Here is a 15,260-nt window from a genome sequence, read left to right as displayed (position 1 = left end):
GAAAAAAAATTCAGCCAGCTGTAGTAAACAAAAGATACCGCTGGGTGGCTTTCCCTTCATTAGTGCTGTACGCAGAGGACGGGGACCGGAGACCAGAGCAGGAAAGCTGCAGCTGAATCTCGGTAAGTGCTATTTATTTATTTTTTTAAAATAAGCACTAGCTGCGTTTTTTTTCTAAGTTTTCCGGGCTGGAGGAGCCCGGAAAACTTAGAAATAAAACCGCAGCTTTAAAAAGGTTGTATTTATGTTTGCGGTCGCTTTTGAAGCGACCGCAAACATAAATACAACGTTATTGTGTTGGAAAACGCTGCAGTTTTTCTTTCCAAGTTTCTCAGGCTCCTCCGGCTCGGAGGAGCCTGAGAAACTCGGAAAGAAAAACCGCAGTGTTTTCCAACACAACCGCGTTGTTTCTGCCTGAATCTGCTTTCCCATTTGGGGCTCTCGGGCTCCCCACAGGGAGCCCGAGAGCCCCAAATGGGAAATCAGCTGTAGGTAGAAACACTACGCAGCATGTAAACATAACCGCGTTGTGTTTCTGCCTGCTGTGGCTTTCACTTTGGGTCTCCGGTGCTCCTGGGAGCACCGGAGACCCAAAGTGATAGCCACAGCAGGCAGAAACACAACGTGGTTGTGTTGGAAAACGCTGCGGTTTTTCTTTCCGAGTTTCTCAGGCTCCTTCTTGGAAGGAAAAACTGCAGCGTTTTCCAACACAATAACGTATTTATGTTTGCGGTCGCTTCAAAAGCGACCGCAAACATAAATACAACGTTTTTAAAGCTGCGGTTTTATTTCTAAGTTTTCCGGGCTCCTCCAGCCCAGAAAACTTAGAAAAAAACCGCAGCTAGTGCTTATTTAAAAAAAAAAAAAAAAAAAAATATCACTTACCGAGATTCAGCTGCAGCTTTCCTGCTCTGGTCTCCGGTCCCCCTCCTCCGCGTACAGCACTAATGAAGGGAAAGCCACCCAGCGGTAGCTTTTGTTTACTACAGCTGGCTGGCTTTTCCTTCATTAGTGCTGCAAAAGCAAAAGCCAGTACAGGAGGGCCTCCATTTCACAAAATGGATGCGCCCATGTGCTTGCTTTTGCGAATTCTGAGCTTGAATAGCTCAAAATTTTACATAGGAAGTTTTAAAAAAGAGAATGCTAGTATTTTTTTTTCATGTTGCCTACCTATTTTTTAAATAAAATTTTTTACTAGACCATGCCTTTAAATTTGTAAATAAATAAGTGCCAGGGCCATAATATTTTCTAGGATCTGCATTGCCATCCACTTAAGAAAAGCCAGCACCATACTGAACCTTGCACAAACCACAAATGCATGTGCGTGCCCGTCTGCAGAGATAGTGAGCTGCACCTGGTGCCACGGCTGCTACCGCACCACACACCCAATCCACCCACCATGCTGCTGCAGTGCTGCCAGTGAGGTAGGCTGTCTAGAGCACTTTACATGTATAAACAGTTATTCGTACGTGTAAAGTACAAAGAACTCTGAAGCGCTTTGAAACTCATTGTGTATCGGCTCTATATAAATAAACTATCATATCATTCTTGAAGCTAGTTATCGATCACAGCAGCACTGGTGTGGTACACACTATTGTTGCTTGATGTGTGACTTTAAACTAACCGAAACACAACGTCATAATTAAACAGAGTTTGAGACAATAAGTACTGGTGCTCAGAAATAACTGCTGGGGCTCAGCCTTGACAAACACCGCACAAATTAAGCACTGATGTCATCATCATCACCACTGTGGTTCCTATGTAAATACTTTTCAAATTCCAGTCACATAGGTGGTTTTTCTGGTTGCATTCTGGCGTGCTGCCAGATGGCACCTCCATAGAAGATTTTGATATGCGAAAGAAAACAAAACTAGTGGTGGCGCCAGCCCGTGTGACCTCAGAGCCATGCCTACTAAAATAGACAAGAATGGGCATCACAGCGCTGCATTCTACTTAGTAGAGCCTTCACCCGGACAGAGCAGAGGAACTCAAATTTAAAAAAGGAGGCGATCGCCATGGTCTGGGTGCTAAACACTGCAACCACTATCACTAATTTTGCCCATTCAAAGTAGTCACCAGCCACAAGCCATTACGTAATATTCTACAAGGGTCAGCTCAAAGACCTATGCCTTGGATAGAGAAATGCCCAATGCAGTTGCAAGGGCGTGCTTCTCCTTAGAATTGACATGGTGACGTCAACACAGCTGACTTTCTCTCATGTCACTCTCATGAATCAATGCGCAAAGAGAAGCATGTGTGCAGTACTCGAAACACGTAAAGTCAAATAAATGGCAGACGTAATCAGTGACATCGGAAAAGACAAATGCCTTCAAGTTACTTTGGAAGCAGTGGAGTCCAGAAGATGGAAAAACATCCTACAGGAACAAGCCCACAAGAAAGCAACTTCTCAATCAAGCCCACCACCAGGGCGATCTAAAGTAAATGATTTCCATCGTCATCCCAAAACGGCTTATGGATTGGATAGTTCAACTTGCACATGATGGGCCATCAAGGCTTTGTAAAGATGTAAGCCATACTATGAGGGTAGGTATGGTTCCTTAACATCAACACTACAGCTGATGCACTAGTAAGCACGTGTGATGTACTAAGCAGCAGGACATATCAAATCACTGATCTGCTCCCAAGACAGGGTTGAAGCACTCTTGGACAAAGTAAGCCGTCCTGCCGTATTTGGGAAAAATCATAGTCTTGCAAAGGAGCCCACATTTCTAAAAACAGACAATTGGTCTACGTGTCTATATCGCAAATGTCTTGAGTATGTGGAATGACTAGGCATTCACCACCCGAAACACACTGTGTTTGCAATCTGTGACACCTATCGGTTAATTTCAAATCTAAAAAATTGATCCGAACCTCCACTAAAAAGCAAGCAGATATCAAACATGAGGTTTAACTGTTCCTTTCGCAGCTATCATACCACACACACTCGCCTCAGGCTACCCCCTGGGAACACTAATCAATGGGCATACCATCCATATGACAACTCCTGTACATTCATCATGGAACCCTCTAGAGACCGACAACAGGTGTAATTGCATCAACACAACACTGGCATGAGCATGGCCAGGCATGTCAATGAGCCCAATATTGAAATAGGAGACAGTGTCCGCGTTAAAAACATTCACGCTCTAGGAAAAATGACATCATTTGAGGCAACTCCACTACGAGTTTTCCAGCCAAGAGGGACCCATGAGACAGCAGGCAACAATCAAGATCAGGGGTGTCAAATTCAATCGTACGAAGGTAGTAGTTTGGATTAAAGTTTCTCACACAGTGGTGGTTGGATATTTAAGGCAGTTCGTGCACGTGAAGTGAAACAGCCTGAAACCTCTTGAGAGGGTTAAGATGGGATTTTTCTCCAGGAAATCGTTAAAAATAGGATCACATTTGGTATTTAGGAATAAAAGGTGTCAAAATTCATTCGATTTAAAAACATTTCTGTAGGGCAAAACATGAAATATTACAACTCTACGCATGCCAGATTACAGTACACAGGAGCATATCATGGATGTACCCATCGGGAAATCGGGAACACAGCATACAATTCTCCATTAGTGCCACATCAGCACTAAAGTAGGCCATGGTGCAGGTGCAGTTGCAGCCATCACACTGGTGGACGGGGTTCCGTAGATTTTGCACCATCTTAAAATATTAAATGGGTTGGAAGAGCTGTATTTTGACCTACAGCCTTAATTTAATTTCTGGTGCAAGTTGAATTTTTCATAGCAGGAAGCGTTTATATAAGTCCTTTTTTTAAATTAAGGGTGTAAATTGATGCTGCACCAAGAACCATTCACTAGACTCCACAAAGGACACACGATGCTTAATGATTATAGAATAAATCTTGTTCCAGATTTTTAAACTGGATTCAGGCACGGCACCCTTGTAATGATAGGCCATGGTTACAAGTCATGTTTTATAGGGCATTTATGTGCATTTTCTTGAGCTCATAATAAGGCTTCCATATCTATTAAAAATGCCAAATTATTTTGGGGTAGGTGAAGAAACAAATACCAAGCAGCTTTTGTTTAAAAGAAGGGCACTGTTTAATGGTAAGGTGACCGATTAGTTTTGTGCATTTATTTGGTTACATTTTCATTCATCACCCAGTTATTAGGTTTATGTTAATTCGTTTTTATACTGCAGACATCAAAGTCACTGAATGGTTTACTTTGTTGTAACAATCAATCCTTTTAGGATGTTTTGCTTTTAATCCAGTGGAGCTCCTGAATGATTTGGAGGGAACGAGGTATAGACAGCAGCGCCTTTCTCTCACGATATGCATACTGAAGCCACTGCCGTAGAAGAGCTTTGTTTTTGGTCTCCCATCCAAGCCCATTTCTATACAGTATACATTGCCCATGTGAAGAACCAGATGAGGAGGTTTCAGAGGCTTGATCTTGTATGAGGGCCTTATGTTTGGCACCGCCGACTTTTGCCAGAAACACAGCACACTTCAAGAGGCTTGAAGTGCAATTGTGAAAAAGAAAAGGGCAAGAGATGGTGCTGAACGAACCTGCACTTTGCACGATGACGTACCGATACTCTCAGCAATAGAACAGATATGCCTGTGTCATCAGAAATATCTGCAGAATTCACGTCTAAAACACCACCACTGATGAAACCCTACTGTAAAGGAATGACTATCCCCCCCCTCTTAAACTGAATGTATTGGAGATAGACCCCCCTCCCCCGTAAACCGAACGTAGATAACTTGGTGGGGTGATCTAGTTTTCTGCACATTTGAAGGCATATAATTATAGTGCTTCGCAGCAAAGCGCTTTAAAAGCCGAGTTATGTTTATATGGTCAAAATGTTTTAAATAATGAAAGGCTTGTTAAGTACTACATAAGTATATTGTACTAAAAAACTACTTAAAATGGTCCAGGTGTCAAGATATGACCAGAAATAGGGTAATCAACCATTTTATGATAGGTCAAGAGTCAGGCGATTCCTAAAATGGTGGATTGTTGCAAGTCATGATGACACCAGTGGGGATTTTTTTTATAAGAGTTCAGATAAAGGACAAAGGAGGGGGCTAGGAGTGAGCAGAACCAGTTCAAAACTAGGCTCGAGTGGCAGATGGGCCAGTCGAGTGGCAGATGGGTCAGCCAATCACAAAGTAGAAATAGGAACAGCTCACTGATCATGCCATAGGAGTTAACGAATCAGAGATAGGAAGGGTAGTCTTTGTGACCAAACCATTAGCTCACCTCCCTAGGACTGTATACAAGGGTGAGTAACCCCAGTGTTTTAGAGCAGAGTTCCAGAGAGTCCCCTGAAGTATGAAGTGTATTGCCTGCTGGAGAAAATAAACTGAGGTCTTTAGAAAACTGCCTCAGTTTCCTGCTTGCTCAAGTCTCTTTTTGACCCCCAAGAGATGTCAAGGCCCAGCAGATGGGGGTGTTGGGACCCTCATGAACACTCCACTGACACAGCCACCTACGAAGCACAGAGAATTTGAGAGTTGGCAGTTTAATTGTTGCCGGCCTGAAAAAACCATAGCAAAACCTTTCTGAACCGGGAATCAGATGTTGTTATAACTTTTGCATGAATGGTATGGTCATACTTGTGGCCTGCCCAGAAGGAGCAATCACACACACTCAAACATGCGTTCCCCAGATCCAAGAATTAAACTGTTTCTCTGGCCTCTGTGGTGTCCTGATGGCGCAGACGTTCGTATGGGCATGGGTGCATGGATGCCTTGCCTGCACCTGAACAGAGACACAGACACAGCTTGTACACTGTCCGGTCCCTGCTCGTGCACTGCCTTGCGAGACGATGCAGGCCTTATTTATTGGCCTGGCACAATGACGTAGCCTGTCACTGTGCCTTAAAGGAAACCGCACTCATTTTTCCTAAACAGAAAAAGCATAACCATGGCATATAGAACAATAAACAAAAACAAAGACCAACACCCCCCTACCATCAAACATCCACCACATAGTCCTCAAGTATGCCGGCCAGCACCTGGTTCACAAGCAGGATACCTCCTCTTGCTCACTGGTTCACGGGGCGCTCTCTCCTGTCCATCGGCGCCAAAGTTCTCACTCACAGTCTCGCTCTGCGTCAACTACCACTGGTCATAATCTACTTCATTGCTGTCTCACTTCTATAAACTTGGCGTTTGTCCATCCACTCTCCCCTGGACCTTACCTTTCGTAGTAGCTGGAGAGCCTGCAAGCATATGAAAGAAACAGGAATTCCAGGTGAGTATCCCCTGTCCATCGGACGCCGTCATCATGGACCCCTGGACGTCAACCACCCGTGTGGCCTTGGCTCGTAGGTAAGATACAGCTTCCTGGTGGGGTACCTTATTATTGTCCATCATCCCCAGCGCCCTCTCCTCACACTCTTTGAAACAGGACTTCAGCCAAAGCCACACCAGTAGAGCAGTGAGGTGTTGTGTGGTACTCCTAACATTGATTGAAACAGCACGTTTCTCTCGCATAGCCCCTGGCCATGCGCGATCTAGAAGGCCTTCTTCAAGGGGAGCATGAAGGGTTCCACCTCCCTGTTTGCTCGAGGCCACACTGGGGTGATCTTTCAGTGGCGCACTCCCCGTTTCTTCAGGAACTCCAACAACCCTGCACTCTGAAAACGAGGTCCATTGTCTCAATATATGATTTTGGGAAAGCTATGTGTGGCGAAAACCTTCTCCATTGCTGGTATCACATTGTGAAGTACAGTTGAAGAAACAAACTACCTCCGGATAACAGGAGCAATGGTCCGCCATGACCATGAAACGAGAGTCACGGCAATTGAATCAAAAATCCATGTGCATGCACTGCCAAGCTGTCGCACCATGCACTCTATCCTGGGCTCCTTGTGCTTCGGGGAAGCCGCCTGCCACCATACACACACCTTTACAAACTCATCCACATTCAGTGCCAGAAACCACACTTTGAGGCACAAACGAGCCTTAGTTTTGGCGACCCCTTGATGTCCTTGGTGAGTGAGCCAATTCCAGGGATGCAGGAAGCACCATACGTGATCCTCACAGTAGGAAACCCTTGTCGGTGAACGTGAACTTGTGCTTCACACGCCACAACTGCTCCAACATCGTCCTAGCCACGTGCGTTCTTCTCTCAACTTTCACCAGGACACTTCTCCACTTACCCCTCCTCCACTTACACCTCATCAATAGGTTAAAGCATTTATACTTCTCCGACTCGTCCCTCAACTCTTCCACCTCCAGCAAGTTCAGAACGACCCCTGCAGGAACCAACCTCACAAAGTCTTCCATCTCAGCTTTGTCCCTCTTCATGTCATCAGGGCTCCCCACCGGGTGTTGAGACAAATAATCGGCAGCATTGCATGTGCACGATCGATACACCAGAACCACATTATACTCCTGCAAGACAAACTTCTCAATCCGGACAGGAGGTTTTGCCAATGCACCAGTCAGGATGGGAAGGAGGGGCTTGTGGTCCATCACCAACTGCAGAGGTTTGGCAAATATATACAGATCGTGGCGACAGCCACGCAACACGGCCAATGCCTCCCACTCAATCTGGGAGTACCGCTGCTCCATCATTGACAAAGCCCTGCTGGTATATACTACTGGCTGGACTTCCCCATTCAGAGTGTATTGCAGGATTACCGTTTTCAGACCAAACGGGCTAGCGTCCACAATGATTTCCGTGTCCAAACTGGGATTAAAAAAAGGCCACGGTACACTCAGCCAACTGGGCCACTTTTAGGTCCTCAAAAGCCCTCTACTACAGGGGTGTCCGCTGCCATGCTGACTCTTTTCTAATGATATTTTTGAGAGGCTCTGTAATGGTCGCCAAGTCCTTGATGAAATGGCCACAATAAGTGACCATACCCAGAAAGCTCCTGACATTGGACACAGTTTCAGGGGACTTGACCTCCCAGATGTCTTTGGTGTAAAGCGCTCTATAAATAAATAAATTCTGCCGAAATGCCTCCCTCCTGAAATATAAATCCAAAAAGCTCAATCCGCCTTCTCAGAAACTCACATTTCTCCTCATGGAGAGTCAACCCCATCATGCAAATTCTCTCCAAGACCTTATCTAGACGCTCGAGGTGCGCATCTCGACCGGGCAAACACCAAAACATCATTGCTGATCTTCAGCGTCCCTTGGATGCCAGCCAGGAACAACTCTGCGGCTGAAGAAATCCCGAAACGGAGTCCCTTGCGTGTTGTAAAAGTTGTTGTATATCTTGAATCTTGATGCAGAACCAGCTGATGATAGCAAGCCCTAAGATCCAATTTTGAGAAAGCGCCCTGCAGGTCAGCCACAATCTCATCTAGAGTGGGTGTGACATGGTGCTCCCTTTTTATCGCCTTATTAGGGAGGTGCATATCAACGCAGATCTGGGCAGACTCAGGTTGCTTATGTTTGCAGCCAATGACAATCGGAGAGACCCACAGGATGTGCCCATTCACAGGTTCAATCATGTTCAGTTGGATGAGTTTTTACTTTACTTAAGCATTTATAAAGCGCAAACATTGGACCCATAGGCATTAGGGCGCTGACAAACAAAAAAGCAATGCATTAGTAATGAACAGACTAGAAAACTCATAAGTGGTGAACCTGCAGAGGAGATCATGCAAACATCCACATTTTCAACTTCACTTTTTGAAGTTCCTACTCCACCTGTTCCCACACTGAAACGGCACCCGCCTATGCTTCAGCACCATGGGTTGCACAGTCTCATCAATTTAAAGCCAAATGGGCTCTCCTGTAATGCGTCCAATGCCAGTTCAGACATCTTTGAAAATCACCCCACCAGTGACTGCATGTCCTCCACAAAAACACCATAATACACAAATGGACCAACTTGAGTACCACCACTGCTGCACACCCCTGTATGGTCTGTTCACTGAACTTTGATACAAAGAAACATGCTCCAATAGTCTCTTCCTCATGCTGAACTGACAGCACAAACACCTTCGAGAGGCAGCAGGTAAAGTGAATATGCGCACACTGGTGTCCCATAGCGGCGGGGGTTGCTGAAGAGCTATAATGCGTCTCAGACATCACATTGATGGATAGCGCCAGTGTCAATGAGCACTGGGATGCTCATGTTCAGGATTTCCACCATGCACCTGGGTTGGTGCTTCATCTTACCACCAATGTTCATCACAGTAGATATGAAGAACACGTCTTCATCACCCAGAGGGGGCTCCTCAACACACACCGCCGGCTCGACAGTCACCACCTCTGGAAGAACGCTTCTGGAATGGGACCCTCGGGCATCCTTTCCCCCCCTTCGAATGAGTGGCTGGTGCTGAAGCCCTGCACACAATAGCAAAGTGATTCTGTATGCCACACCAACCACATGTTTGTCCCTTGGCCGGGCTTTCATTTGCATGAGGCAGATTATAGCCACACTGAGGGCATGCCCGACTAGGAACCAGCCGAGACGCCTTCTGCCCAACTACCATCTGCTCAAAATGCTTCTCAAACACAGCAGGCCCCGAGAAAGCCTTACAGCATCCCCTGGGGGAAAGTTCCAAAATTGGGAGAGACTGCACCGTTTTTGAATGAGGAAATGTATGTCTGTGCGTCAGCAGGGGAGCCACAACTCTCACCTCCTTACCAGCGGGATACGCAGTATTGATGAAAAAGGCTGCGGTATCTTGACCGCCGCCGGAGACACAAAGCATGTTGTACACGGGCAGTGTGCATCTTCACAGCAAAATCATCAGGGTTGGAGCCGGTCGCACGGGGGTACAGTGACACAACTTGTACACTCTCCAGTCACCGCTCGTGCACTGCCTTGCGTGCCAACGAGCATCCGTATTTATTGTCCTGTGTGAGGACCTATCACGCAAGATCTTGCGGAGCCGAGATCTCTTAAGACTGCACGCAACGGGACGGAAACCCGGCAGACTTGTAGCGAGGCACCAGGAGGACGGTCGGGCCTCAGCGCTCCTCTTTTAAGAGAGGAAATCAGCTCCAGAACTGAAGTCTGCACCATAAGCAAATCCGTGTGCCTGCAGAGCATAATTCCAGGGCTGAAAGCAAGCCTCGTGGGAGCTCCAGCAGGTAGAGGATGTAAATACTATCCACTGTATTATCAGTGCAGTGAAGCCAACTGCACTACTGCAACAATACAGAACTGTGAGTACTACTCCCCCCTTTGTTTATGCAAGGAGGCAAAATAAACACCTCTACCCCAATCCAGTGTCCTGTGGTCATGGGGGCAACCACATAATTGGCGCAGAGGACCAGAAACAACCCACGCTTCAACCACACCCTCTCACGCTTTCCTTCAGTCCCCCGGCAGGCCTGCCACTCCCTGGCAACAATGGGAGCCACTACTTTCTACATATTTGGAGGCTTTGGGAGGCATAGGCTATTCGCCGGCCAGGAAAAAGGCCATGCTACCAAATGCCATGGGGGTTCAAGGGCAGTGCATATTTGCAGGCTGTGCGCCCCACAGACGAAGGCGATGATAGCTACCAAGGAAGCGATTCGCTGCATTAAGAGGTTCTCCAACAAAGAAAATGTGGTCCTCCATAGACTAAAGCTCAACACGAGAAAACAAGAAGCTACTGAACCGGTTGACGTTTACATCACCAGAATGCGATAACTAGCGACCTTGGACGGATTCGTGGAGCAAGTCATTTGTGACATATTGGTGGTTCACACCAATTCCCGCACAGTTCAGGACAAGTTAATCCAGGAGAAGGAGCTGGACCTAGACAAGGCTATTCAAATAGTGAGAGCCGACGAGGAAACCTCGAACAGACGCAGAGAAGTTGGAGGATCCTCGCCCACACCCGAAATGGGGGCTGTGCAATTAAAAGGGCACAGAGACAGGAAGCCACGAGAAGCTACCAAAGAGAAAGGACCCAAGTGGAGAGATTCTCAAAAGTGTTACAAATGTGCCAGCACCAAGCATGTGGCCAATGATAGACCAAGTTCTCCAAGTGCAAGCAATTTGGTCACGTTGCTGTAGCCTGCATGTGGCGGGAAAAGAAAGTCACCCATATCAAAGGAGACAGAGGAACGAGCGTTGAGAAGGAACCAGACGATAGGCTGATGGTAATCATGGTAAACTCGTCTTGAGCCAGAAGGAAGAAACTCCATTGTGTAGTGGAGGTGGACGGAAACGAAACATGTGTCATGGCTGATCGGGGTCTCACATGACCATCGTCCCCATCCAGACATACAAAAACATGGTAGGATGTGACTTGGATGAGATTAAAAGCACCAAGCAAAAGCCCAGAGTCTTCAGGGAAGCCACCATAGACCTCTTGGGCTACATCAAAGATAAACTCGAATTTGAGGATAGATGCACGCCAACGAAAAGTCTACTTCTCGACCGAAGGTTCTGCACTGCTGGGATGGAATGACCAGCACAAACTGAGCATCCGGTTTAGACCCCAGCACTGCTGAACAGGTGAGGCTGGTCTCCTCAGGAAGAGCGTCAGATCTGAGAAGTGATTTCCCCTTGCTGTTCTCTGAAACGCCCGGAAAGATAAAAAAATGACATGCACAACATCTACTTAAAACCCAATGCTGTGCCAGTCCAAACACAAGGTCAGGTGCGTTCCAGCAAAGGCGAGGTCAGCTCTGGAATCCCAGCTTCGCAAAATGGTCGATGAAGGCTCTATGGAGTCCTCTGAATGGCTAAGCCCGGTGGTCCTTCTAAAGAAATAAATCCTCCAACGACGAGTGTGCGCATAGACCTACTCAGCCTCAACTTGGAAGTGGTCACAGACAGTTTTCCTTTGCCCAGCATCAACAAAATTATACTAATGATGAAACAAGAGAAAATATTCTCAAACCTCGATATGCATGAGGCCTTCCATCAGATTGATCTACACAAGGCCTCAAATCCCCTCACAGCATTCATCACGTCATTAGGCACATTCCAATACAAACAAATGCTGTTTGGGTTGTCATCAGCCGCGTCAGCTTTACAAAGTACCTGGGTTAATGGATCTCGAAAGAAGGGGTGAGCCCAAAGAAAAACCTGCGCCAAGCCATAGTTGATGCCCCAGCCCGACCTCAAAGGCTGAGCTCTGGTCATTCTTGGGGCGCGCAGAGTATTACGCAAAATTAGTTCCCAGATTCAGAAATCACGTTCCCATTAGAGGGAGTACCTGAGGAAAGGAGCGGAGCACACGTGGGACTCACAGCAAATTGAGGCCTTCACCAAAATCAAGAAGAGAATCCTACATGCCCATGTTTTAAACCGTTTCATCCCGAATGGGAAACATACATAACGGAAGCCAGTGCATAGGGCTTGGGTGCCTCACTGAAAAAAAGGGATACCGAAAACATAGTTGCCTACGCGACAAAAGCACTGTCAACTTCAGAGAAAAACTACTAGTGGAGTACTTTAGGTTGTATATTTGGGGAACCAAGTTCCACCTGGTCACTGACCACAAACCCCTTGTGCACATGTTGAGCCCCAGGGGCACAAAGACAGCAACGCCAGGCCTAGCAAGAATTGCTGCCAAACTGCAAGAGTGCACATACGAGATCACCCATATTACCAGCTGGAAGAACGCTCAAGCGGACTGCATGTCCAGGTTAGAGTACGCCAGGCACCATATTCCTGGAAGACGCATGCGTGCTGGCATCCATAGGAGACCTAAGAAACAAGGACTTCATGGAAATGAGCGAGTCTCATTGGCAGGAGGAAATGAGACACAATGATGCCCTGGGTCGACTAGCAGAATGGGCCCGCAAAGGTTGGCCAAACGACAGAGAAATTCCAAAAGGTCTGCGAGCGTATTGGAAGGTCAACGACTAGATCGCAGAAATGGATGGCCTAGTGATGAGAGGCGACCAAGTAATTCCTCCAAGAACCATGCAGCTGCAAAGTTTTACTATGTAGAGCCCATGCGGGTCATCTGGGCAGCCATATGACACGACGTAGAGTGCGCATACAGGTGGCCCGGAATGGACCAAGAAGCAAGGGCAATGATCAAGAGGTGCCATGAATGCACAAACGGCGACAAACGGCTAAAAGTAAGGCAATCACCCATGATACCCACGGAAACTCCAGCTGGTGTCTGGCATAAAATAGGGCTAGACCTCATTGACCCATTGGATGGCATGTCGAGTGACAAGTATGGGGTAGTCATGGTGGACTAACTTTCCAATTGGTTGGAAGTTGAATTTGTGCCGGACATCACCAGGGCCACAGTCATTGCAGTACTCGGCTCCATCTTCCAGAGAGCAGGACTACCAAAGGAGATTGTGATGGACAATGGAGTTCAATTCGTTTCCAGGGACATGGAAAGCTTTCTAAGGAAGTACAATATCCAGCAATTGAGAGCAATCCTGTATCACCCACAAGCCAACGGGCTGGTAGAAAGGGCAGACCGATTTGTTAAAGGAGCCCTAAAACTGGTATGTGCATCAGGCATGAATCCCTGCAAGACAGTCAAGGAGGCTGTGGAGCGCATCACTTGATGCCAAATGCCATTATAGGCATGTCGGTCGCCGTTTTAGATGTCAAGAGGGAGATGGGCTGCATTCACACGGGTACCACTGTGGCTACACAAGCGCAGACAGGACAACATCGACATGAGTGAAATTGTGTTTAGACTACAGAAGTGCAAAGAGATCATGACATCTCAGAGCAACAAGCAGAGCAGCATATCGCACGGAGGTCAACGAAGGGGATTTGGTGAAGATACGCCAGACCCATAAAGGCACCTTAACGGGCTCCAAGTACAGCCAAGCCATAGAAGTCACATGGAAAGGCACCAACCACGTCTATACCAGTGACATGAAAAGGTGGAACCTTGAAAGGGTGGCCGTGTACAAGAAAAAGGTGTGGACAGCTGGCCCCTCTATGGGAAAAGGAGATGGCAATGACCCATGGGGATTAACCGACAGCCCTGAACAGCAGGAAATGGTGGTCACGGAAGAAGAAAACAAAAAGTGAGTGTGTCCCTATGAGCCCCACACCCCGGGCTACTAGAGACACACCAAGAAGCGACCTCAGCAGACCAAACCCCAATCCACATCTCGCATGACCACTCATCCCCCCCCCCCCCCCCAAGGCAGTCACTGACCAGAACTGATCCCAACGTAAAAGAAGGCGGCCAACCAAATTCACAGACTTTATCATGGACTAGGACCAAGCTTTTCCAATGAAAGTAGAGGTATGAAGACCTACAACGCAGGAAGCGTGCAATGGGCCGGAAACCCAGCAGACTCGGAGCGAGACACCAGGAGGGCAGTTGAGCCTCAGTGCTCCGCCTTTAAGAGGGGAATCCGCTCCCAAACTAAAGTCTGCACCATAAGCAGATCCTTGTGGCTGCCTAGCGTAATTCCATGGCTGAAAGCAAGCCTTGTGGAATCTCTAGCAGGCAGAGGATGAAAATACCATTCACTGTATTCTCAGTGCAGTGAAGCCAACTGCACTGCTGCAATAGGACTGAACTGCGAGTACTACCCCATGAACTGCGTACTCCATGAACTGCGAGCACCTGCTCTCCCCTTTGTTTATGCAAGGTGTCAAAATAAACACCTCTACCCCAATCCAGTGTGCTGGGGTCATTGGCGCCGCTACAGTCTGGCGCGATGATGTAACCAGTCCTTGCGCCTTAAAGGAAAGCACACCACAGCCTCTACCCCGCTTTTCTTTAGGCCTTAAAACCCCGGGTTACTTTTGCCTTTTCTCGACATTTGTAACTTCTAACAGTAACCGTTTACTGTCAAAGCGAAACTCCATGCACATCTTTCTTACTCTAGTTTTGCCAACAGTAGCTCATTTATTTATGCATAAAATTGTAGTCCAACACTGCACACTTGACTTGTCTGTATCCGATGCCCATGAATAAAGAAAGCATCCACTGAAAATTGAGCAACAGTAAGCAAGCCCGTCCCACTTTTCTAATGGAGGGTTGGAAGGGAATAACTGCAGGTAACAGGCAAGGAGCGACGTCACATGTACGCAAGTGCATTGTAGCTTGCCCTCATTTCTCCCCAAAGACATTAAGCATAATCCTCACAACTGTCCCATACCTCTCGCTGTTGGTAACGATCACTCCACCACCGTCCGAGTGGTTCCTATTGACCGCCATGACTGGTCAGAAAACCTGAAGACACTTAAAGCCAATGCAGACATGAGAGTACTAATTAAGAATTTGACCTATCACATAGCGTTGCGCTTTAAGTCGTAACCAATTAGATTGCTAGTGGGGGAGGACGCAACCAACCACAGAGCGCACAATATACTATGACGGCAATGAAAACAGAAGTCGCAGTCCAAGTCTGTGTGCGCTTGCGCACATC

At 47.1% G+C, this 15,260-nt stretch overlaps 1 protein-coding gene across 2 annotated transcripts in view; it reads right to left on the bottom strand.

The window, feature by feature from the left end:
• WBP2 (WW domain binding protein 2) overlaps nucleotides 1-15,241 on the bottom strand; it is a 417,756-nt gene extending 402,515 nt beyond the window's left edge. Inside the window, exon 1 of one of the 2 annotated variants that reach the window (XM_069654739.1) lies at nucleotides 14,991-15,241. In XM_069654739.1, the coding sequence (XP_069510840.1) occupies nucleotides 14,991-15,049 (59 nt within the window). In that variant the 5' untranslated portion in view covers nucleotides 15,050-15,241. The remainder of the gene's footprint in view (nucleotides 1-14,990) is intronic. The other variant, XM_069654740.1, reaches the window with a different exon arrangement.
• Nucleotides 15,242-15,260: the final 19 nt, after the last annotated feature.

This window comes from Ambystoma mexicanum, chromosome 3q, assembly GCF_040938575.1.
Source record: "Ambystoma mexicanum isolate Mex_15411 chromosome 3q, UKY_AmexF1_1, whole genome shotgun sequence".
NCBI classification, from domain to species: Eukaryota; Metazoa; Chordata; class Amphibia; order Caudata; family Ambystomatidae; genus Ambystoma; species Ambystoma mexicanum.
Note: the sequence above shows the minus strand (reverse complement) of the source record. Positions and strands in the feature narration are given on the sequence as shown.